This window comes from Bactrocera dorsalis, chromosome 5 (assembly GCF_023373825.1).
Source record: "Bactrocera dorsalis isolate Fly_Bdor chromosome 5, ASM2337382v1, whole genome shotgun sequence".
NCBI classification, from domain to species: Eukaryota; Metazoa; Arthropoda; class Insecta; order Diptera; family Tephritidae; genus Bactrocera; species Bactrocera dorsalis.
In genome coordinates, this window is record NC_064307.1 from 29,110,150 (window position 1) to 29,134,469 (window position 24,320).

At 34.2% G+C, this 24,320-nt stretch overlaps 1 protein-coding gene across 30 annotated transcripts in view; it reads left to right on the forward strand.

Annotated features, from left to right (window-relative positions):
- LOC105225059 (gamma-aminobutyric acid receptor subunit beta) overlaps positions 1–24,320 on the forward strand; it is a 105,692-nt gene that overhangs the window by 21,097 nt on the left and 60,275 nt on the right. For 19 of the 30 annotated variants that reach the window (XM_049458756.1, XM_049458748.1, XM_049458771.1 and 16 more), the window contains 2 exons: positions 15,285–15,382; positions 16,246–16,313. In XM_049458756.1, coding sequence (XP_049314713.1) covers positions 15,285–15,382; positions 16,246–16,313 — 166 coding nt within the window. Of the gene's footprint in view, positions 1–15,284; positions 15,383–16,245; positions 16,314–19,845; positions 19,914–24,320 lie in introns of all 30 variants that reach the window. The other 11 variants (XM_049458751.1, XM_049458766.1, XM_049458769.1 and 8 more) reach the window with 1 other exon arrangement.

A 24,320-nucleotide genomic window follows, 5' to 3' on the forward strand; every position in this document is an offset into this window, starting at 1 on the left:
AATGTCTTTCTAATTTGACTTTCTAATGCTTGCCATTTGAAATAGATCTTTAGATATATCATTCCCCTTTTAATTATATTTTAGGATTATACCCCATTCCCACTTCCACCTCAGTTTTCTGCGCTCAACTTGTGGGCAACCATAAACTATGTCGCAATTCAGCTTTAATCTACGGCAATATCGATAATGTCGATTGCCTGCTTGCTAATGTACCTTAACCCTATGCAATTTACCACCACAGCTGCGGTCATGCTCCAGTAGTTGCGCCTCACATCTTCGCCAGAGCTGAGTGTCTTTGAGCACAAATTGTTATTCCATTTCAAGTATGATTGAAAAATTGAAGTTGCAACTTGACGGCTGCTGCGAGCTGTCATCGAGAATCAAGTGTGCTATTTATGTCGATAGCAATATTTCTTTGAGCGGAAGAGGCAGCAACTTGTGTACCATTTTCTTATATTCTTTAGTACGAACTAGATATATTTCCAAATGCAATATTTAGAAGCATTCAGGTCAAGGATTTAGAAGACTTTTGGTAACTGTATGGCGAATAACCTATTGGCGCAGCACATATTTTTGTATCTACTTTCAATTGTTGTCATATGAGATTAGTATCTCAAATACAAAAAAGTCAAGGTAGAAAATTATCATTTAATGAGATAGGCTTTCTTTGAATAGTACGATAAAAATGTCTATTAACGGATTGTGGTACTGCAATTTGAACATGAAATTTATGGTAGAAATACAAGTTAATTGAACAAATTTGACTGTCTAAAAGAAGTAATCTCACAAAAGCGGCTAGCTTTGGCCCAAGGAGAGAGATTTTTCCAGACCACACTTATTTATAATAGCTCGTCAATGGTTTCGAGAGCTAAGTTGGGAAGTTTTTATGCATTCTCCTTAATGTTGGAACCAACACCAGCAGTCTGGCTTTAGAGACCAGACTTCCTATGAGGTGGTATATTTTACCTAAATAGTCATATCCATATAAAAGTTACTCAGATTTCATACAGTGGAACCCGTTTTTATTCGAATAATAGAATAGAAGATATAAAACAAAATTCGTTGAAGGAGCTGAAGACCATACCAAAAAGTGCTTATAAAAAGTGCTTCGAGGCGAGAACTGGAAAAATCGTTGGCATAAATGTATTACATCTGGAGGCGATTACTTTGAAGGCGTAAAAATAAATATTAAAAAATAATTAAATATTTTGCGTTTTAGATTATATTGCGTTTAGAAATAAAAACATATCCCTATTTGTGAAAACTGAACGTTTCTATTACACGTTTTTATATAATTTCAATAAGTACAATACTATTATTATTTTTTATTTCTAATAAATTTACCAATTAGTTAGAGCACAAACTGTTCAAAACTTACATAATTTTCATTACTTCCAAACAAATGCAAAGTGCCAATAAGTATCTTCCAAGCCAAGCTGTTCATTTCATTGTGCTTTTTGCTATGTAAAAAAAATCACTCATACGCCACGGAGCACCTATTGGCTTTGCTTACACTTATTCACGAACGTGCATACTAGAGCGGGTCGCTTTTTTATATTAAATAGCATATGCGAGAAATGTTCTATGGCTCATTCTGAACAACTTTGGATGAGAGACTACCGGTCTGAAACCGTGATTTTTAAGGCGAAGCTTAAAAAATGTGTATAATTTGTATGTTTGAATGGGAGATATATCACATATAGTTGTACGATCTGACCGATTAACATAAATGTTCGATGGAATATCAATATACATATGGATATCCCAAGAACTGACAAACAAATTTTTAAGGCCCCTAAAAAACTTCAGCTTGGAAATCGCTGGCTCGAAACCGGCTTTAGACCCTTAGTCTCTTGATCAAAGTTGCGCAGCATGTTTCGTACAACATTTCCCGCATACACGATTTTTCCATTTTTTTCGCTCCTGTAAATCAATCCGCTCTAGTGCACACACACACACAAAGTCGCTTGACGTAAACAATAAAACAAAACAGCCATGCAAGTAATTTATAAAGCAAAACCTGGTACCATGCGAACGGAGAGACGGAGAGGGAAAAGAAATGAATGGGGTTAAATTGACGTCGAAGATTGTTTGTTCGATTGAAAATCTTTACTGTTTGCCCCACACATGCATTAGTTGGGACAACAGAGTTAAAATGTGAGAAAGCACGTTTTCTTTTGTAAGTACATATATACATCCTATATATTTATTTATACTTATATATATGTATGTCAATAATATACGTGCATATTTGGTATAGTATGTATAGTTGGGTTGGTGAGCACGAGCTGGGATCGAAACTGAAATCACTTCACTGCGTGACATATGGAGAATTATAAGTGTGGATGTGTGTGTGTGTATGTTAGCAAGAATAAGTTTTGTTTTGCATGTTTTGATAGTACCCATACTTAAGTGCACTTACACAACATACTTATTGTATGTATATATGTATAAGCACTCGCTTTGTACATATTCACATTACTTGCATGGTAGATAAATGCGTACAGAAGTGTGTACTGAAGTGTACTTTATGCAAATGAACGCGCGCGTACTTCCATTCAATCTGATTTTGACTACCATAGTCCATACAAATGAACATATCTGCATGTAACCATATATGTACATGTGTGTATGTATATTGAGTGCTGCAGTTGTGGTGTTGGGTCTGAGTTGAGGTCGCGATTGAGTGAAACAGGAATTATGCGAATACTATAATTTATGCAGCACAAGCGCAAACAAGTATGCCTTCATCTACCGCATGTACTTACATAATTCGATGACTGAACAGCTATAAAGTTTGTTATTCTAAATATAATAGAAGTTATGCACGCATACATTTATATAACCTTATAATAAGTGCATATGATTTCAGCCAAATCGTTCAATGCTTAGAGGAGAACTTTCTAATTGCACGAGTGAGTATCACTGTAGTTCCATTTTTCCGAAATTCAAATTCCCATATTCACTTACTTCTTTTACGCCTCAGAGAGCTTAAAGTGCTTCAGTGAAATCGTTTCCACCTACTTTGACTTATACTTTCTCTCTCCCAGCTTATTTGACTACTTCCATGTTTGGATACTTTCCAAATTTGGATAGTTGAATTAGAACCAGTGCTCACAATTTTCATAACTGATCCAACCGCGGGCGGTCTGGGAAATACTTTATTCAGAAGAGACAAAAACGGAAAATTTGGAAGAAGGGGGTTTAGTGCGATACCCATCGATGCTCCAGCTACTTTAACCCTTCTGAAAAATAAGTTTTCTGGAGATCTGTAGAGTAAACCTATCGGACTACTTTAACTGACTTGTTGTTGTTGTGACGGTTAGCTAATCTCTGTTAGGACGGTGAGGATTAGATAAGTTGTCATCGAGCTCATTCAAACTTGCTGTTTCGATGGGGTCGGACCATAGAGAGAGGGGTGTCAGATGTGTATGGTTAGCAGAGCATGCAAAGAGGTAGTTGGTGTTATGCGAGGACTCGTTGCACGTTGGAAATATGTTTGATATGTCAAGGTCGATTATGGAGAAGTAGGAGTTCAACCTGCTACAATATTCAGAACGAAGCTGTGCAAGTGTCTTTCAATTCTCACAATAGCCGGTTGCACGTTCCGAATTTACTTGGATTTTATTCGGCCAAGGACTGTACTTTCGGAGATCTAACCTCATTTATATTGCGTCAAAAACTCCGAGGCAGTAGTCATATGGCAGCACTTATTGTCCGAGGTAGAAAATGAGTCACCATCGTTCCATCATCTTTTTCACATCTCAATATTTCATGCAGCTTACGTTTCATGTATTTTCTTACCTACTAAGAAATCTTATGCGCTTTTGATAGACGCTATCGTAAGAATTCACAAAATTTATCCACGTGAGACACTTCCTATCTCATACATCGGGTACTTATGTCACGTTATCTTTCATAGTAGCTGATTTCGGAGCATCTCGGAAATCGGCTCCCAGATGCTCCGAAATCGGCAAGCGATCACTTTGAGTAATTTTTTCGGTCGCCACAAGAAGATAGAGAGTTACCATAAAAATATTCAAGTGCTCATCGATTTCACTGCGTGATATCCTTTTCGAAAACAAGTTTCGAATAAGCGACCGAAATCTGCTTTTCTAAAATCCACAGACACGCCCGCTTCCACATTCAGTAAACAAAACTAGGAATTTGTTCGCTCTTCCGTTGTTGACAACATCAGGTTGTGAGGCCTGAGTGTTTATTGAACACATCTCGTATATCTTCTTTGCTGTATTTATAAATAGATTTATGGAATTAAACTGTGGCTGAATGCTTCAGCTTATTTGCTTATATATGTATATATATGCGAATATGTATGTATCTCAGTCATAAGCAGGCCATTAGTAGATGTATGTCTCGTGAAATACAGATCTACACTAAAGTGATATATTTCAGCATATTTGTGTTTGAGTGTATGCGTATGTAGGAATTTGCGTATCTATGGCTTTATGTATTTGAGTTGATGTGTTTGCCTTTGCTTTCAACGCTGTCTTTGCCGAATGTCAAGTGGGCGTTGTGGTTCTGCATAATGCGATTGCTCCTTCCAGTGCTACGGAGAGCATTTACATACATCGTGGCCGATATTACTGACAAATATTTACATATTCTGTGAATTTGTCGAAGCCGTCAAAGTGAATTATTGTCAATGTTAATGAAAACATTTCGCTTACCATATAATTTGGCCATTAATGTTTGTGTCAGGGAAAGCGTTTAGGTCAGATTTTCCCGCTGTAACTGTACTACATTAAAATAAGTTCACATAAATACATACATTTCTAATATAACTACGCAAAAGTTGCTTTATATCCGCAAACAACAAATAGGTTAATGGTTTCATTAAGTAGAGCGAAATTTAGCTTCAAGCATAAATTAAATTGGTCCAGAAAAACTTTTGGCCCATGGATGGCGTAGGTCCAGTGGCTATCAAATACATTGCTTGCCAAAAATAGCAGCCATACATTTAGCACAACTTAACACTTATCAAAACGTAGAAAAGTTGGCTACGACTGCTAGTGCAAGCGATAACAAGTGACCAAAAAATTTTATTACACGAAAAAATTTGGCACAAACTGCAGATATGTTTTCCATGTGGTCAAGTTGGTATTGTTTTTCTTGTTTTTATTACCACTGCCGCAAGAAAAGCTGAATTTTTTTTCTTCCCTGAATTTGTATGGAAAAATTTCTTACACAGGAATCAAGAAAATTTATTTGAGGTGAGAACATATTTTATAAATAGCGCTTATGCTTTCAATATAAAAGCGACCACATAAGTGCGCAAGTGACACTCTGGAAAAAGTGACGTATTAAACCCTTGGAACAAATACATTGGCTTGTATGCTGGGGACAACGAACGCAATGAAAAGTACTTCAATAAAGGCTTTGAATGTTGTTGTGCTTGGCATCTGACCAATACACATTCAAGTGAGGTTTTTGGCCACTGGAGCCTCGACCTAGTTAACGAACTCGGCTTAAGCTGACAATGCGACCGGTTAAAGGAAACCCACGAGAAACTATACACATCGTTTTCATTCCCCAGTAGAGAATAATGGGCCAGTGGTTCTGTGATCGACAGTTCCAACGGCTAAGTCTAGATATTCACTGATCAAAGATAGAAACACAACCAGGAGTGGATTTTTTCTGTAGTAATCTTGACACGGGATTCAGCTTCAAACTAAATGAATACAATTTGGTAGTGTTGATGTCAGAAAGATCAAAAAGCTCTTATTTTTAAGCAAAAAGGAACTTAGCAATATTTGAGGGGTCATAACGGGGCACCTATACTTAAAGTCCGACATTACAAAATTGGATTCAGCGAAATGCAGGGTATACGCAGAGCATGATGTGACGCCGGAATATTATCTGTCCGAATACCCAGCCTTTAGCCCCTCTCTAATATGATTCGATGTACCAAATAAAACTTTTGTATTCTTATTTTTAGCCTTATTATGGCACTTTATAGGTCTTGATTAGTGGCGTTTTATGTGCGTGGCAGTAGTCCGGCTCTCTCATCTACAATACCAAACTTTTTGTGGTCCGAAGGAATATTTGTATAAAATCTGATCATAATCTGATAAACAAGTTAAAACTTGTATAGATTGACAAATGGACGGAGAAACAGACAGTCAACTCGACTCGTCATCCTAAACATTTAGATATGTAAATATTTACATATATATTACTCCATGTCTATCTCGATTAGTTTTAAGTGATACAAACAAACTTTAAAATCGAATGTCGTTTAAAAAAATAAATTGTTTAATAAATATACCTCAATACACATACTGTTCTAACAATATCAATATTTAAAATTTTTGTGAGTAGTAATTATTTTATATATGAAAATCTAAATTTTTACTTGGGCTTTCCTCCATATATCAAATAAACTAAAATCGTTCAGAATATATATCGCAATATATGTATGTACCACATTTACTTTGCTTCGCCCATCGATAATAACGCACACACACACAACTACTGAAACAGTATAGTACAAGTTATAACAACGCTTCACTATTATCTCGATTGTTGATGGTGTTGCCACTTGTCAGCTTCTTGAGCGTCAGCACCACAGCACATCTAACATAAGCAGGCAGAGATGTGAGTGTTACCACTTGCAGTTCCCGTTTCGCCTCCATGCTCACATACTACATTACCAATCAAAACAAATCAAGCACTTGCCTGCTGTGCATTGGACGCCCACCCACGGCTTTCACGTGGCGCTTGGGCAGGCTGATAGTCAAGCAGCCTGGCGGGTAACTCAAGTGACACTTCTCTGCTGTTTGTCAGTTGTGTGTCAACGCCAAACGTGTTCTGGGCAGTAACAAAAAGGAAACTGTCATCAAAATGTAGTTTGCGCTACAAAACAGAGATACAACATTTTATGCAAGTACAATAACAACAATGGACAACACTTTCGCAATTGTCCAAGCAATTTTCGAGCAACTGTCGTGTAACTGTCATTTGCCCCCGCCACTCTTGCACCGTTTTTAATAAAACATGTCTGAATTTACAAGTAGCACGAGTTGTGTTGGTCATTTGAGAGCCTTGAAGTGCATAACCGAATTTCGTACGAATAAAATTTTTTCCTTTCAAATTTTCCAGCTTGTAGTAGCCATTAACGTCAGCCCAATTTTCATTCAATTTACAATGCTTTTTGCTGCAGTCTGGTGAAGACTAGAGAAAAGTTGTTCCAAATAGTTCTCAATTGTATAATAAAAGCGGTAGCCAACCTATGAACATTTAATTCTCAAAGTCTATGAGTATTAAAGTATACGTAATCGTATAAATCGGAAGAATGATTACTGTCTTTGGTTTGTGTAATTGGCTTTAGATTAGTAAAGGCATCATTTTTTTAAGGAGTGATAATCAAAGTTTTATTGTTAGCGCGCTATTAAAAGCGAGTCCATATGTTTTATGTATACCTTTCAAAATACACGGAATACAACTGGCTCGTGAGATTTTATCAGCATTTTTAATGATGCAAGTTGGTATTTTGAAAAAATTTTATGAGGTCGATCGTAACTGCGAGCTCACTTGGAAAACTTAGAGCATTTATCCTGTTTTTTTTCCAAAACTCCTATATAATTGATCACAAGAACCTCACAGATCATCTTATAAATTTATTGAGACTACTAATATCAGTGTCGTCTATGTCTTCTGGTTCGCCGAAGGCAATACTGATTATATGTTCCAATCTTGCCACATCGCCTTTCTCCATACAACTTTGACAACTAGCTCCCATCAAGATTTTTACGGCATGGATGCCTATTGGACAATGTCTAATTGGAGTATTGCGACTTGGCGAACTTTGCTAAGGACAAGTAGATCTGAAGATTTCATGTTAGCCTAAAACTAACAGAGGGCTCGTTACAGATAAGTACCCCTCAATCTTTCCTTCCCAGCTTTGACCAACCAATTTTACACTGCACACCTTCTGCAGCTACTTCCCCCCATCCACATATTTCTACTCGATAGCCCCTGCAACGCAGTGATCCAATTTTTCAAGAATTCAGTTGAAGAGGTAGAGAATTTCGGCTTGTCCTTTTTCGGATCCTTTCATGTGCTCAACACTTTATAGCAGGTGTACTTGCCTCCACGAGTTCTATGTTCAATGGCATTAAATACTATTGTTAGTGTGCAGCACACTGGATGTGCTTATGAGAGCCGCTTTTTGAAGACGTTCAAGCTTCTTAGCAAGTGTGGCCATTTTGATATAACTGCGATTTCTTAGAGCAAAAATACCACCTTTGGTGAGAGTCTCCTCTTTTAGCCTTAATGTAGCTTCTCAACAACAATATAAGGAAACCGTTGCCTTCATTACTCTCTCCACAAAATTTGGGCTTAGATATTTCACCTTTTTAACAGGTTGAAGACGTAAGCCTCTGAAGGAAGAAGAGGCCTGTCTGGAATCTTATACATATGGTTAACAAAACCATTACAGTTTAATTTAGGTTGACGGCTGTGCCCTTAAATTAAAGTAACGGGTGATTTTTTTGAGGTTAGGATTTTCATGCATTAGTATTTGACAGATCACGTGGGATTTCAGACATGGTGTCAAAGAGAAAGATGCTCAGTATGCTTTGACATTTCATCATGAATAGACTTACTAACGAGCAACGCTTGCAAATCATTGAATTTTTATTACCAAAATCAGTTGGCAGAAAATCCGCTTTTTTATCGACAAATTTTGTTCAGCGATGAGGCTCATTTCTGGTTGAATGGCTACGTAAATAAGCAAAATTGCCGCATTTGGGGTGAAGAGCAACCAGAAGCCGTTCAAGAACTGCCCATGCATCCCGAAAAAAAATGCACTGTTTGGTGTGGTTTATACGCTGGTGGAATCATTGGACCGTATTTTTTCAAAGATGCTGTTGGACGCAACGTTTACGGTGAATGGCGATCGCTATCGTTCGATGCTAACAAACTTTTTGTTGCCAAAAATGGAAGAACTGAACTTGGTTGACATGTGGTTTCAACAAGATGGCGCTACATGCCACACAGCTCGCGATTCTATGGCCATTTTGAGGGAAAACTTCGGACAACAATTCATCTCAAGAAATGGACCCGTAAGTTGGCCACCAAGATCATGCGATTTAACGCCTTTAGACTATTTTTTGTGGGGCTACGTCAAGTCTAAAAGTCTACAGAAATAAGCCAGCAACTATTCCAGCTTTGGAAGACAAACATTTCCGAAGAAATTCGGGCTATTCCGGCCGAAATGCTCGAAAAAGTTGCCCAAAATTGGACTTTCCGAAATGGACCACCTAAGACGCAAGCCGCGGTCAAACATTTAAATGAAATTATCTTTAAAAAGTAAATGTCATGAACCAATCTAACGTTTCAAATAAAGAACCGATGAGATTTTGCAAATTTATGCGTTTTTTTTTAAAAAAAAGTTATCAAGCTCTTAAAAAATCACCCTATATATTAAACATATTATACGTTCAGCTAATTTTGGTAAGATATCTAACATCTTGAGCGGTAATTAAGGTATAAGGCCAACCGAAAGATTGAAAATCTCTTCTTTGGTATATACATATGTATGTATATGTGGGACTATATAGTACTAACCCGACTAAGATGGCATCACCAATATATGGGGGAGAAAAACAGCCGGCTGTTTGAAAATCCCGATATTAGTTTTATGGGCGGTGAGGCAAGTGTTCATCCGATTTAAGCCATTTCAAGTACAGAAATGCACTGTTAGGAGAAAACCACGCTCACATGATGCCAAGTCACAAAGGCATCGTTGTTAATGCGATAAGGGACGAGATTGTCAAGAGTGGTGTATAGCTGTTATCCGAAAATGTGATCGTCATTGGTAAAGCTTGTGTTGCTTCTTTCCTAAGACGATCTGGAAAGAAGCATGACAAGGAAGATTACACCTCTATGAAATTATCTACCGGGTTGCAAAATGGCAAAAGTCATGTATAAGGCAGTATGTTAGAACTTTATGATTTGAGTAATCACTAGTCACAGCCTGGTAACTGACACATCGAGATAATTGCAGGAAATTTCAAGAGCATCTCTTGTGAACTTGTCTCGCTGTAGCAAGGCAACGCTTCAAACGATTGCGACGTCACAGTGTGAAACACAGAAAGAGGTGACGATACTAGAGTCGCAGAATCAATTGAAATTCAAGTCAAGCACTGACTAACTGAAGAATACTACTTCTTGTTAACTAGGTAACGGCACACCATCTGACCTCACTAGCTGGTCTATGCGTAGCTTACGGGCTTACCAAACCAACCGAACATATCCCAGTCACCACTAACTTAAAAATCCAAAACGGCTAGTTTTCTCTTGATAAGCCAGTACTTCTTTAGTAAAGGGGTGATTTTTTAAGAGCTTGATAACTTTTTTTAAAAAAAAAACGCATAAAATTTGCAAAATCTCATCGGTTTCTTTATTTGAAACGTTAGATTGGTTCATGACATTTACTTTTTGAAGATAATTTCATTTAAATGTTGACCGCGGCTGCGTCTTAGGTGGTCCATTCGGAAAGTCCAATTTTGGGCAACTTTTTCGAGCATTTCGGCCGGAATAGCCCGAATTTTCTTCGGAAATGTTGTCTTCCAAAGCTGGAATAGTTGCTGGCTTATTTCTGTAGACTTTAGACTTGACGTAGCCCCACAAAAAATAGTCTAAAGGCGTTAAATCGCATGATCTTGGTGGCCAACTTACGGGTCCATTTCTTGAGATGAATTGTTGTCCGAAGTTTTCCCTCAAAATGGCCCATAGAATCGCGAGCTGTGTGGCATGTAGCGCCATCTTGTTGAAACCACATGTCAACCAAGTTCAGTTCTTCCATTTTTTGGCAACAAAAAGTTTGTTAGCATCGAACGATAGCGATCGCCATTCACCGTAACGTTGCGTCCAACAGCATCTTTGAAAAAATACGGTCCAATGATTCCACCAGCGTACAAACCACACCAAACAGTGCATTTTTCGGGATGCATGGGCAGTTCTTGAACGGCTTCTGGTTGCTCTTCACCCCAAATGCGGCAATTTTGCTTATTTACGTAGCCATTCAACAGAAATGAGCCTCATCGCTGAACAAAATTTGTCGATAAAAAAAAAATTGTCGAACACTGATTTTGGTAATAAAATTCAATGATTTGCAAGCGTTGCTCGTTAGTAAGTCCTATTCATGATGAAATGTCAAAGCATACTGAGCATCTTTCTCTTTGACACCATGTCTGAAATCCCACGTGATCTGTCAAATACTAATGCATGAAAATCCTAACCTCAAAAAATCACCCCGTTAAAAGAATGAGCTAAGTTTCTTAACAGAGCATTTTTTGTCGTTGAAAGATATATATAAGATACTATTTGGTTATTTACAATGTGGTATTTTTTAAAAGGAGTGATTGAGTCTGCCATAAATAGCTTTCAGTTTAGGGATACGGATTTGGAGGGAAACAAATGAAGATTCACCAAATTTGCAAATAAAATTTTCTCCTCTAATGTGCCATTTTATTTCTATGGTTTGGTATTGTTTTTAATACACAACAAGATACATATGCACATTTTTTACCACATACCTTAATATTATTACTTAAATAATTAGATATTAAAAGTGAAAAAAAAGAAAACAATGGAAAAATAGTTGTTCTCAATCAAAGTAAGATTGAACTCGGTTGAACCAAATGAACTGGGCGTGTATTCGTGTACAAACACTTAAGGTGAGAGAACAAACTGTTTTCGCATCATTCTTAAACTACCTGCAGTAAGCAACTTTGTGAGAATTGAGAGAACCATAGCTGCTCCTTTGTTTTTCTGACTGAGTTTTAAATATATATATTTTTTAAAATGTACACATGTAATACGATGGTTTGCAAAAAGTTAGTACGAAGAGATATACGAGTACCATACACCATCGGCCCTCTTCGTTGTATTACACGCTCTCTTCTCTTCGTATTTTACGCTTGCTGCTCTAAATGTCTGTTTTGGTAACCACAGCTCATCGCTACATGCGCTCTATAGGTGGAAAAGCTGCAATTTGCTGGGAAAAGCTTTTACCATTCGCTTACATCGTCAGCCGAACACAAGCGGCTGGCAGAGAGGTTCCATTTCGCCCAACTTTCCAACACTCTGTCGATTGTGCATGTCTAACATTGTTATCCTTTGAAGTATTTAACAAACGAAAAAGCGACCAGCATAATGAAGGCGTCGGTGGTAGGTGCGCAGAGACGGTGTTAGGAAGTTCCTGACACGAAATTTCTTTGCTGGCGCTACACCGAAAAATATTGCTCAGTTGCAGCTGTTAATTTAGTATTCTTTTTTAACGATCGTTCTTTGGCATTTATTTACGCCTTGCCAACTACGTCGTTTTTGTCTTGCTGCAAAAATTTTCGGCGCTTTTATTCGCTCTATTTTTGCTTACTTTTGTATTTGTCTTTGTTTTTGGTTTTTCTTTCTCATCTGTTTTGTCCTTTGCATTGGCATTTAACCTCGTGCACGAACACAGTGCGCGCATAATGCTGGCCGTCTGGCTTGGCCTCAATTTAATCAAGGCTTTTTTGTTGCCACTAACTTTTGCGAGCCTCTCCACCGCAATCTCTCTGCCGCTCTCTAATTTCGGTTTCTAAATTGTGACACCGTTCTTCGGTCATACATTGTATGCCTGGACAGGTCTACAGCACTGCATGCGCATACCAGCATTTAGTGGTACATATGTATATACATACATATATATGTTTGCTATTTAGACGTCATAGCTGTGTGCGTTTGCTTTGAAAGTCCTTGTGAAATATTCTTCTTTTGTTTTTCAAACAAAATTTCATTTAAAAGTTTTTATCTGCGTTTGCATTTTACTTTCAGTTTTGCACAATTCCAGTGCGCAGCTTCTCATGTGTCTTCTATCGTGGTAGCCGGATTTCAGTTCTTTGTTATTGTTGGCACATTTTTGGTTTTCGACATTCTTGCCACTTTGTTGCCAATTGTGAATTTTTTATACTTCGTTAAAGGCTATGCGTTGCTTGGTTTTTGTTTTTGTTGTTGTCTTGTTACAATTTGTTGGCGTTTAAAGTGTAAAACTTTTGTGCTTTCAAGTATGCGCTGCAAAGTCTTTTTGCGTACCACACTGCGTATGAGTAATGCGCTAATGAACTTTTTATTTGCTATTGAAGTTTTGTCTATCCACATTTTACTTACTTGTGTTTGAAGATACCAACACATAAGTGTGTAGGTGTGCGCGTGTGCATATTTGAGCGATGGCGATGAAAGGCTTGAAAGCAAAACTTTTTAATTGGAAAAAATGCAATAAATGAAATGAGTGTTTCAACTGATAAGCACTAATGAGTTAGATTCTTTTGCGTAAGCACTTTTGTGGTAAAGAACTTTTGAATATGCCACTTTGTGGTTTCTAAGTTTAGTGCTCAGTACACAATAGAGGAATGAAGTTCAAAATAGAAAAAGAACAAGTGTCGTACATCTGGAAAAATTCGACTCGGACTGCTCATTTGAGCTGCGCGGGCAAACCTGATGGTTAAAAAATGTTTTTCTAGATTGGTGGAACCCTTTGTATTGGTGTGAAATTTATTTCCATACGCCAATTTTGCAAAAAAATAAGAATTTAAATGAAAAAAAAAGTTCATTAATTGAATCGCAAGTGGAGATCTTGAAAAGATATGACATCAAATCTTTAACGCTGTAAACAGTTGAGTTGCACACATAAACTGTGCCAGAATTGAAAGCTATACTTCCAGATTGGCCTAACTATTACCTTATAAATTAACGACTTATTCTTCAGGCTGAGGCGGGATCTTGGCTTGAGTAACCAGTAAAGCCCCGCCAACGTAGACCGTAGCTGAGCTCTTCTTATTTTTACGTGATCTGTTCAAGCGCACCCCTTATCAATTGTAATCCCCAAATATTTTGTGACTATGTTTTTTGGTGTCAACTGAGCATATATAGCCACTTGAGCAAAATTTTTGGGCGATTTTAACTGTAGAAAAAATTTGAGAACGAGTTTCTTTGAAAATTTTTTTTTCCATTGAAATCACGACCACAAAGGTGTTTTGGGAAGCTAAGTTTATAACGAACACAAGTACATATTTGGGTATCATCAATTATTCAGTGAAGATCGTAAAGTCATCGAAAATTTGGATTTTGTGATTTCTCCTTGACCTTAATTGACAATAACATCGAAAAAATTAAAATAGGAATACTTGAAAATCATCTTGACTGTGGTTAGTGTTAAGGGTGTGAAGTATGTCAATGATAAACTCGTGCCAAAAGACTTTAATCTTTTACAAAAATTACTAAACATAAAAAGTATTGGTTAACAAGTTTTGGGTTTAAGAATATGCTGTTGAAACTATCGAAAAGTCTAACGAATGGCCCTTCAAAAAATAGTCGAAACCATATACACCAACTTTAGTATCCCTGCGAGGCTCATAGTATAAAAAGTGTAAGGAGAGTGGCCGAGGGGCCAAAGTCTGAAGCCAATAATAAAGAGTCGTATTAAAATTTGTGAACATGTTGTGGGGGTTTCCGCAAGTAACATCTTTTTTCAACAATTTTTTTCTCATTAAAAATGAAATATTTTATTGGAAGTTTCTATTGTTTAAAATATACATTATAAACAGAAAAATTCTGAAATTTTGGAAATTAATACTTCAAACTCGGCCATTGCGATGAGATTTCCGGTGACTAATCGAAAGAAAGATGCGCCCGTGTTGGCAGGATAACTCCTTACAGGATCATGTAACGTGGAAAAATACACGTTTTTGGTGAATCATTACCATAGAACTTGGAAGAATAAAAAAAACTGAAAGTTGGATTTTTGGCAGCCATTTAAAAAAAAAAAATGAAAATTTCAGTGAATATTTCGCGACATTTTTTTTCAAATAGTTGTAATCGAAAAAATCTTTCTTCCAAGCCTTTAAAAATTGTATTTTTAAGACCTGTGTGAAATTTCACTAAGATCGTTGAAGAAGTTCTTGAGAAATCTTGCCAACGTAGTTCAAAAGCTCTAGAAAAACGCGTTTAAAGACGGCGCACTAAGCCTAGGTAACCTCTAGCGCATAAATTCTCAAGGCTGTATCTCCGAAACTATTACTCAGATCAACTTTAAACTTTAGGAAAATATTCCAACGATGTTGTAGAATTTAAAAAGATCAGAAAAACATTTTTAACTCGTAAGCCCATTTAACTCCTTAATTCGTTCTCTGATCAAAAATAGTAAAACGATTTTTTTTATGTTTTGGAGCTGAAGAAATTTTTGACCCATTGTTATTAAAAGCTTTTGTTTCTTCTTACAGGACTGGTGGCGGCAGCATGTTGGGTGATGTTAACATATCCGCTATTCTCGATTCATTTAGTGTTAGTTACGACAAAAGAGTAAGACCTAACTATGGAGGTGAGTTCCACGATTTCAAGTTTGATAAAAAACAAAGCTAAAAAAATCAAAATTTTTAACAAAAATATAGTATATGTTAAAGTGCGTCGTTAGTGTCTTACACCAAGTACAAATACAGTTAAGGTTAGCCATATGCTGAACTCTAGACACCAGATCCAAAGGTGCGGTGATGCATCAATATATTTGCCGCCTTTCACTAGACTACAAAAGAAATATAAGAATTGCCATAACCGTTAGTTTTACGGTTATACTATATCTACACACACACAAACGAACACAGTGGTTTAAATACCTTAAATACACTCACTTTCTAAGTACTCATACAATATATAATCTCTGCCTATAATATATCATATCTTATAGCAGTAAAATTAATGATTTTCCTAAGGAATGCGTAACTTTTCTGCTCTCTAAAATAAAATACTCAATTAATATAATTTTATTTTACTATTCATTTACTCTTTTCATGCATTTTCATATAATAAAATTTTGAAAATCTTTAGCAAAAATACTTGTGGAAATAAATTTTACTACACATACACCATTACACAGCCACATAAATTTCAAAAAAAATACGAGATATACAATTAATTATGATTACATCATTGCACACTAAAAGCTCTCATAAGTATAAGACTAAAAGGTTTTTGAAAAATAATTATTTTTTAATGAACTATTTTAAAATATAAATAAAAAAATAACATTAATGCGGATTTGTTTTTGTAAAAAATCGTAATATTGTAAGAAAATGTTATTTTGTTAACTTCTTCAACTATTTTGTTTACCTTTGGTAGCGCTCTGAGTTTTACTTTTTCTAATTTCATTTGCCTTCTTTAAATTGATGCAACATATTGCTGTTTCAGGACCTCCTGTTGAAGTCGGAGTCACCATGTATGTGCTATCGATCAGCTCGCTGTCTGAAGTTAAAATGGTACACAATACGCCCAAAATGTACCTTTTACTAAGAACACAAAAAGTTGTCTCTTTTCTTGTTTTTACAATTAGTTGACTTTAGTTTCATAGTAATGTTAGCATTTAGTTTTGAACGTACTGTCTTCTAACTATTTGCGTCTGCATTTTTTACACTTTACTTTTACATACTTTCTCTTAATTTGTTACATTGAATAATATTGCTAATAGTTGTTACAAATTTTGAACATTTAATATATTTTCTACATATTTTCAGTTCTTCGTTTGTTGTGCGAGTTTTATCTATTTTGTTAGTTTGCCTATTGAAAAAACATACATTTGTGCGCTGTACCTTTGCATATAAACATATTCCTTTTTTCATCTCTTGTTTTTTATTAATTTTGTTTGACTATCGTTCTCCTTTGCCGAGTCTATCTAGTTTTGTTGTGCTAGCATTTGCTCTATTCTTAAAATGTTTCCTATTATTGCTGCGTTTTCATTTTAATACTAATAATTCTTAGAGGTCTTTCTATATTGTGATCCTAGAACTACTTATTTGTTATTGCAAAAAGGTGTTTTGAAAAATTAATCATAAATAGTGTGTCCACGATAAAGAAAACTAGGTTAAACCTTAGGTGCTCCAAGAAATTCGGGAATAAATATTGCTGATTTATATGCATATGTATTATATTTTATGCATCTTTAGATTTTTTACATACATTAACTCTGACTTCTTCCGACCATGGTTGACTAATACTTACACTAAAAGGTGATCCATTTAAATGTACTCAACTGTTCTAAAGAAATACACAGAAACTTCGAATTTAATGGGAACATTTATTATTATTCGAACAAATATTATTATTTCTTAATTATCTCATATGTTCTATCCATTAAGGTCCAATTTTCGATGAATATTTCTATCATTTCGAAAGGTGGGTCTCAAATCCACCGCACAACTCTGGGGAGGGATATTTTGTCTTCTCACTTTCGCTAGCCTTCAAATGGGTATTTTTTGGGCTACCAAGAGGATACTGGGTATAAGACCGGATATAATAAGCTGCTTGAGCCATAAGTGCGATATAATCGTTTTTGGCCGCTTCCAATTGAATGGAATCCTCCAACTTTTTAATCATAGTAAACCACATTTAGTATTTACTAAGAAATTGATTAATTCAAAGCCCGATATATATATTTTTACATGTATCGCCACTCCTCGATTCATAGAGTGTACATGTAATAAGACCTGATTAAAAGTCAAATGCGTTTTTGACCGTCATTTAAATTTGCGCAGAAACAATTTATCTTTATATCTTTATAATATTTTCTACAAATGTTCTGGTTAATACATAAACTTTTAGTGTTTATAACTGATTATTTTTTATGCAAATTTCTTGGTTTTTATTCCACATTCTATTGTCAGTTATTAAGAGTTAATAAGCAAAACCTTGATATCTTCTATATCAAATCCTTAGTTAAGGCTGTAATTTTCTAGATTATTTTTCAGTAAAAAAATAATTTTTATTTAATGAAATATTACATTATTATTATATTGTGCAAAGAAAATGTTTTAAGAGGTTTGACTTTGAATTACAAATTTTATTTACATTTTTCTTATGTATGTAGGAACACAAACAAGGTTTAACCTAGTTTTCGTGTCATTGAAAAGCATCTGGGTTATTTAAATAATGATATGTGCTTTGGAAAATTTATAAAATCTTATTAGGTCAAAATTCATTTAAAAGGGTACTTTTTAGATTAAAATTTATTGTGAACTGTTGCTGTATATTCTGAGCTACCTACTGGTTTCAGAAAGGGAGCTAGTTTTTAAAATCCAGATTATTATCTTTACAATTTTTGACAAAAAGTGAAAGGCGATTAAAGACATTTTATCACTTATTATTAGGTTTGCTCAGTCAGATTGCTTCAAAGCTTTTAAAGTGTTGTTGTTACTCTAATTTAAGTATAATACCTATTTCTTAAATAATTTCCCCAAATGCAGGCATTCCATATAATAATCGTTAACAATTACGGATCACAGTTAATTCGGTAAAGTTATATTAATATAATTTATAGAGCACGAATGTCGGTCGAAATATAAATAAATTTATTGTATATCAGAAATAATCATGATCACGTCATTAACCATTTGTAAACGCACATCAAAGTTTTCTTGATAACTACCTATTTTTATGCAGTCATTATTGCATTACACAAATTAAAAGTCACAGCCTAAAAAACTCTGTAATACTATATATAGACTAATTATTCCTACATGGATTCACCAAAATTAAAAGCATTCAATATATTGGCACTAAAAATTTTAATACACTTACACTACGTACCTCATAACATATATATATATATACATATAAACTATAATTTAGTGTACACACCTTTTCTCATTTAATTTAATATTAATCTAAATTGTCTTCTACTTATTTTCGAAGTTTGTTTGAACATTAAAATTTCACGTCATATTTTTCTTTCTTCGAATTCTATGATTACGTACAAACATTTTTACATAGTTATCTGCAAAAACGACACATTTACAAGTTACAAAGGGTATATGCAAAAAGCAAGAAATGTATAAAGATATGAACTGCCAAATATTTGCCATAAAAATAATATTTTTTTCTTAAAGTAAGAAGAGAATTTAGATTGATTTGGTTTTCATTCGACACTTTGCCATTCAAATGACACGTATGATAGGTGAACATCTGTTAGAAAATCTGCAGCTGTGAGCAGCAGACGTAATGTGTTCAAATACAATAAAAATAGTTAAGGTTGAATATTGTTAGTGAAAGCGGCGTACGGCGCGTATGAGTAACATTTGCCTACTAGTGTATGAGAAGGTGTGCTGTTGAGGCATAAAGTGTAAGCTAAAGAATCTTAAGAATCTTAAGAATTGCGTACATATATATGCATTATATACATTTTATACATCAACTTTCAAGAAAAACACGTAGTTGTTGCAATAAGATTTATCTCTTTCTATACAAATCAATTCAGTTTAATATATGTCTTCATATTACAGTGCTTTGAACGTAATGCCGTCTACCGCTTTCACTAACAGTGTTTTGTGTATGCTGATAACGGTTAATTTTTATTTATTTGTACTACTCTACTCGTCTCGACATAGTCTTCGTCTTCGCTGCTTTCAAATAGTAACAAGAGATTATGCTTATATAATAATACAATATGCGTTTGATAAATTAACGGCTTATGCAAATATCTAATTTTTATGGATTTTTGGTTTTTACATATAAAATGTCCCGACATCCTTGAACGTTAAATACACATCCATACCCCAATTCACTACCACTAGCCACGGCAGAAAACTAAAAGCAACGAAGAATGCAAATTTTGTCCAACAATGCAAAAGGAAATTAAATGTTTTTCCCCCCAAACAAACACAATTCACTAATGTAACGTACTATAATAACAAAAACTTGTAATAACAACTATAAGAAAAACAAGCAACTATACAATTTTATAACTTTATATGTATATGTGCTGCAATTACAACAAAAACGTGTGTGTGTATGTTCCAGGTCCCCCTGTGGAGGTTGGCGTCACAATGTATGTCCTCAGTATCAGTTCGGTTTCGGAAGTTCTCATGGTACATATCGCAAAATAAACTAAATACTCGTACATACATACAAAGTACATGCATACTTGTGTAACCAGATACACTTTTGTACGCAATTATAACAAACTTAAACAGTACTACAAACACAGCTACAGATATATGCATACAACCCATACAAAACAGGTCAAAAGTGGTGCTTTGTGTTTATTGTTTTGTTTGCCATTTGGTTGAATTTTGTAATTTCCGTTTTACTATGATTTTGATTACGTACAATAAAAATAAAGTAATATTGCAATTAAACGGAAAGTAAATACTAAATTAAAGGTGATCAAATAAATACAGTGGGGCTAAAAAATGCGGGAACTAAATTCCTGTGAAAAAAATTATGTATATTTAATTTTTTGGAAAATGTAAAGAATTATACTTTCATGCATATTAAACATGCTGAGATAGTTTCCGTTTCGACCCATAAGAACAATTGCACTAAATAAGACTAGTCTTTTGACATATTGCTAGTGTATAAAAGAAAGTAAATGAATTAAAAATTTAGACAGTTTGATGTTAGATTTTATTAAAAACGTGCGACGAAACAAATTTATTTATGTATGTACCTTAAAACGTAAAAATACAAGTAGCGTCAAAGAAAAAAAAAACAAATAGGACACCAACTGAAAGTAAATACTACTATGAGCAAAAAATAGTATAATTTTAAAATTCTTAATTTATTCTCCAATATCTATGTCAGTCTATCTATATCAGTCAATTTCCCGAATAGTCTTCAATCCGAGTAGCGATTTACCTCTCAAAACGGTTTTCACGGAGCAAACCTTTGAGTTTGCTGAATAGCCAGAAGCCACAGGGCGCTAAATCAGACGAATACGGAGGTTGCGGCACGAAATTGATATAAAATTTGACGAAAAACTCATTTAGAATCAATACAGAATAGGACGATACACGATCGTGGTGGCAAAAACGAAGAGCTGTCGGGCCATAATTCCGACCACTCTCTATGAATAGCTTGGCGCAAACGACGCATTATTCCTTGTTGACAGCTTGGCCGGTCGGAAGATGTTCAGAGCGCACCACATCTCGATAATAGAAGAAAACTGTCAACATAGCTTTAGTTTTTGACCTGTTTTGAAGTGGTTTTTTCGGCTTCTGCTTACCTTTGCCATGATATCTGGCCGATTATTAGTCTGTTTTCAGGTCGTAAGCATATATCCAGGACCCATTGTCAGTTATCTAAATTTAAATTAAAAATACTTACTATTTTTTGCTCACAATAATATGTTTTCTGCAAATAAATGAAGTGACAACAAACAAAGTTTTCATTTTTCGCCAGAAGAGAGGATTATGACTCTGCTGAGATCAGAGAAATGACTTTCATGTCGTTGCATAAATTTGATTAAAATGATTTGCGAGTAAGGAAACTAGCGTTTAGTGCTTCAATCAATTTAAGTTCAATAACCATATTTTATTAAGATTCTAGTAGCAACTTTATTGCCACAAAACCGGGAAGAGGAGCAAAAATTAAGGTTTAAAATTCCATTCTTAATTTTTAGGAAGCAAATAAAAAACCATAAAATTTAACTAATTAACAAGAGAAATAAATTAATTCTCAAAAACTAAATAATAATTTTGTATGGACATTTCTGTAAAGGACTTAACACATTAAGTTTTATACAAAATTTATATTTTTTAAATTTAATTTTTTGATATTGTTTTGTTCAAGTACTAATTTTGCTCACTTCTCGCTCTTAACTTGCATTTTCTTTAAAAAGCAATCGAGTCCTTTGTGACTTATTGCATTTTACACTGTTGTAATTTACATTTAATATATTCTAATTTCAATTAGCTGCTTTATTTGGAGTTTACTTAATTGATGTATATTTACGTGTATAAATATATATATCTATATATATAGTTTTTTCACTACCGCTTTGCGAGCAAGCGCAAGTTTAAATAAACAAATATATAAAACATAACTACATACATTAAATCACTGAAACAATGTTGATAATGGAAAATTTAATACACGTACTCGCTGTGAGTTTGTAAACAACTACAAATAAGTTGAGCATTTTTGCATATGAGAACTTGTTTTTTTTTTTGGAATATTTGCAATGAAAGCGTAATAGTTGTTGTTACCTAAATAACTGAGTTTTGTTTAAACAAACATACAAATATTCATCTGTGTCACTTATAATTCTATCCTTTTAACTAACGCTGTTACTATTGGCCTTCTCTAACTATGACTTTCTATGAGCTCTCTTTCTTCTACTCCAACTATAACTGAATCACCTATCCAACTTTCCCACTTTTATGCCAGCTCCAGCTCTCTTTCTACAAGTATACATACTAACATATGAGGTTGTCTATATAAAGCTATTTTACTCACATTTTATTCGAAATTTACTAATTCATGTGTAATTGAATTTATGTCATCTCTATTCCTTATTCTTTTGTAAATGAAATGTTTTGTGCAACCGCATTACTTGTTTTGCCTTATAATTTTCTTTTGCTTATACATATTTTTGATATCAGCGTAATCATTCATTTTATCTACTCTCAATACATAACGACATAAAATACCATACTCGCAATTGAAAAATATTTTTTAATAGTTTTCGTTTGTTTTCCAGCAAAATTGTCGCATACTCTATATACATACTTTCAGACAAATGAAGATATGATCAACAAATACTTAAATTTATCAAATTTATTTTAAAAAATTAAAAAAGAAAACAACTTATTTATTAACTAATGCTTGTTTAGAGAGAATAAGATACTTATCTCTAAAAAACTACACTCATACAAAAGCATAAATATTTTAAAAAATTGAAAAGCAACGAAGAACACTTGCAACATGCATAAACACCCCTTAGTGTCTTATTTACTTTTTTATTATATCAAACAACATAATCAACAAAAAACATATACATATATCTCACACATTATTTAAATAAATACACTACATCAAATGAGTTACAGTTACTTTTATTTTTTTACATATATTCTCCATTAATAAATGTTTCGATATTTACTATACCAAACAGCATAACAGTGGCTAGTTTACATATATATTTGTGTGTGTTTGTGAATATTGATTTATGAAAAAATACATATTTTATTTATTTGAAAATTGTGGATTTTAAATGTTTTCAATATTTGTATATGTATGTGCGTCTGTTAAATGCCGTATATAAATCACAACACATACACATAATTATGTGCTAAGTACAGATATTCTTCAACAAAGAATTAAAAAAGAAATTTTCTAATTTGCGCATGATCAAGTCATACACATTTATTGTATAATGCATCAGTCAATTATTTACATAGTTTATACAAAATTTGGTGAATACTAGACTGACCTAAACATGAGTAAAATAATTGAGATTTACAGGCAGGAAAAAAACAATTTAAATATTTTTTCTATTAATTTTGAAATCTATAACTTCATAGTTTTTTTAACATATGCATTTTCTATGTTTTTTTTATAATTTTTCTTGCAACAAATTTTCATAAACTTGGCTTCATTTTACTTTCGCTCCAATTAAGTTGAAGTTATAAACTATAGGTCGTTGCCAAAGCCTAAGAAAAAAGTGGAAGATAAAAATAAAATAAAATTTTAACTTTTTCTCATATATTTTGAGGTTATGTGAAAAAGGTGTAAACACACAATATGTAGTTTTTTTTTTTATTTTTTACTTGGCAATACAACATTTGTCTGTAGGGTTAGTAATTCTGCCGGAAAGCGAGATAAACCGTTTTTAACCCTTGAGAATTCAACAACACCCCTCTCCTTCCTCTACCCAACTTCAGACCGCTAGTAAATTATTTTTCCCTTTATTTTTCGCTTCAAGTTGATTTCATCCAACTATAATTTTCACTTTCACTTTCAAAAGTTATTTATTATACTTTGGTCTATTAGGAAAATTTCACATTTATGATTTTTTTTAACACTTGTAGGTATATAACATAGCGAACGTGGTGCAATGCTCAAGTGTTCGATGTGTAGGCTAACACTCAGCAGTTCCTTTGTTCGAACCGAATGTTCCGAATATGATTAAAATGTCTTTTCTTATGAAAATTAATTTTCATTGATTAATCACAGTTCATTACAGACCTTGTAAAAGCTTTCTTAAGGAACACAATTACTTTTCTTTTTAAATATAGCATTAGAGTCACGATAAACTATTATACATTTATTTAATGGAACCTGCCTTTATTGGACAAAACTCTACAACTAATCTATAGTTTTAAAAAAATTGTTGCTTCAATTTAAATGTAAGTATCTTGCTGTGAGTGTGGGACTCGCTGGCCTATTCAAGTGAGTTAGAATACTGCTTAGACAAATGGTCAGCATGCTTGACATCGTAGCGCTGCACAATTTTGGCAGCTAAGCGGCGACCTGCCTTCTGCTTCCAGGCTGCC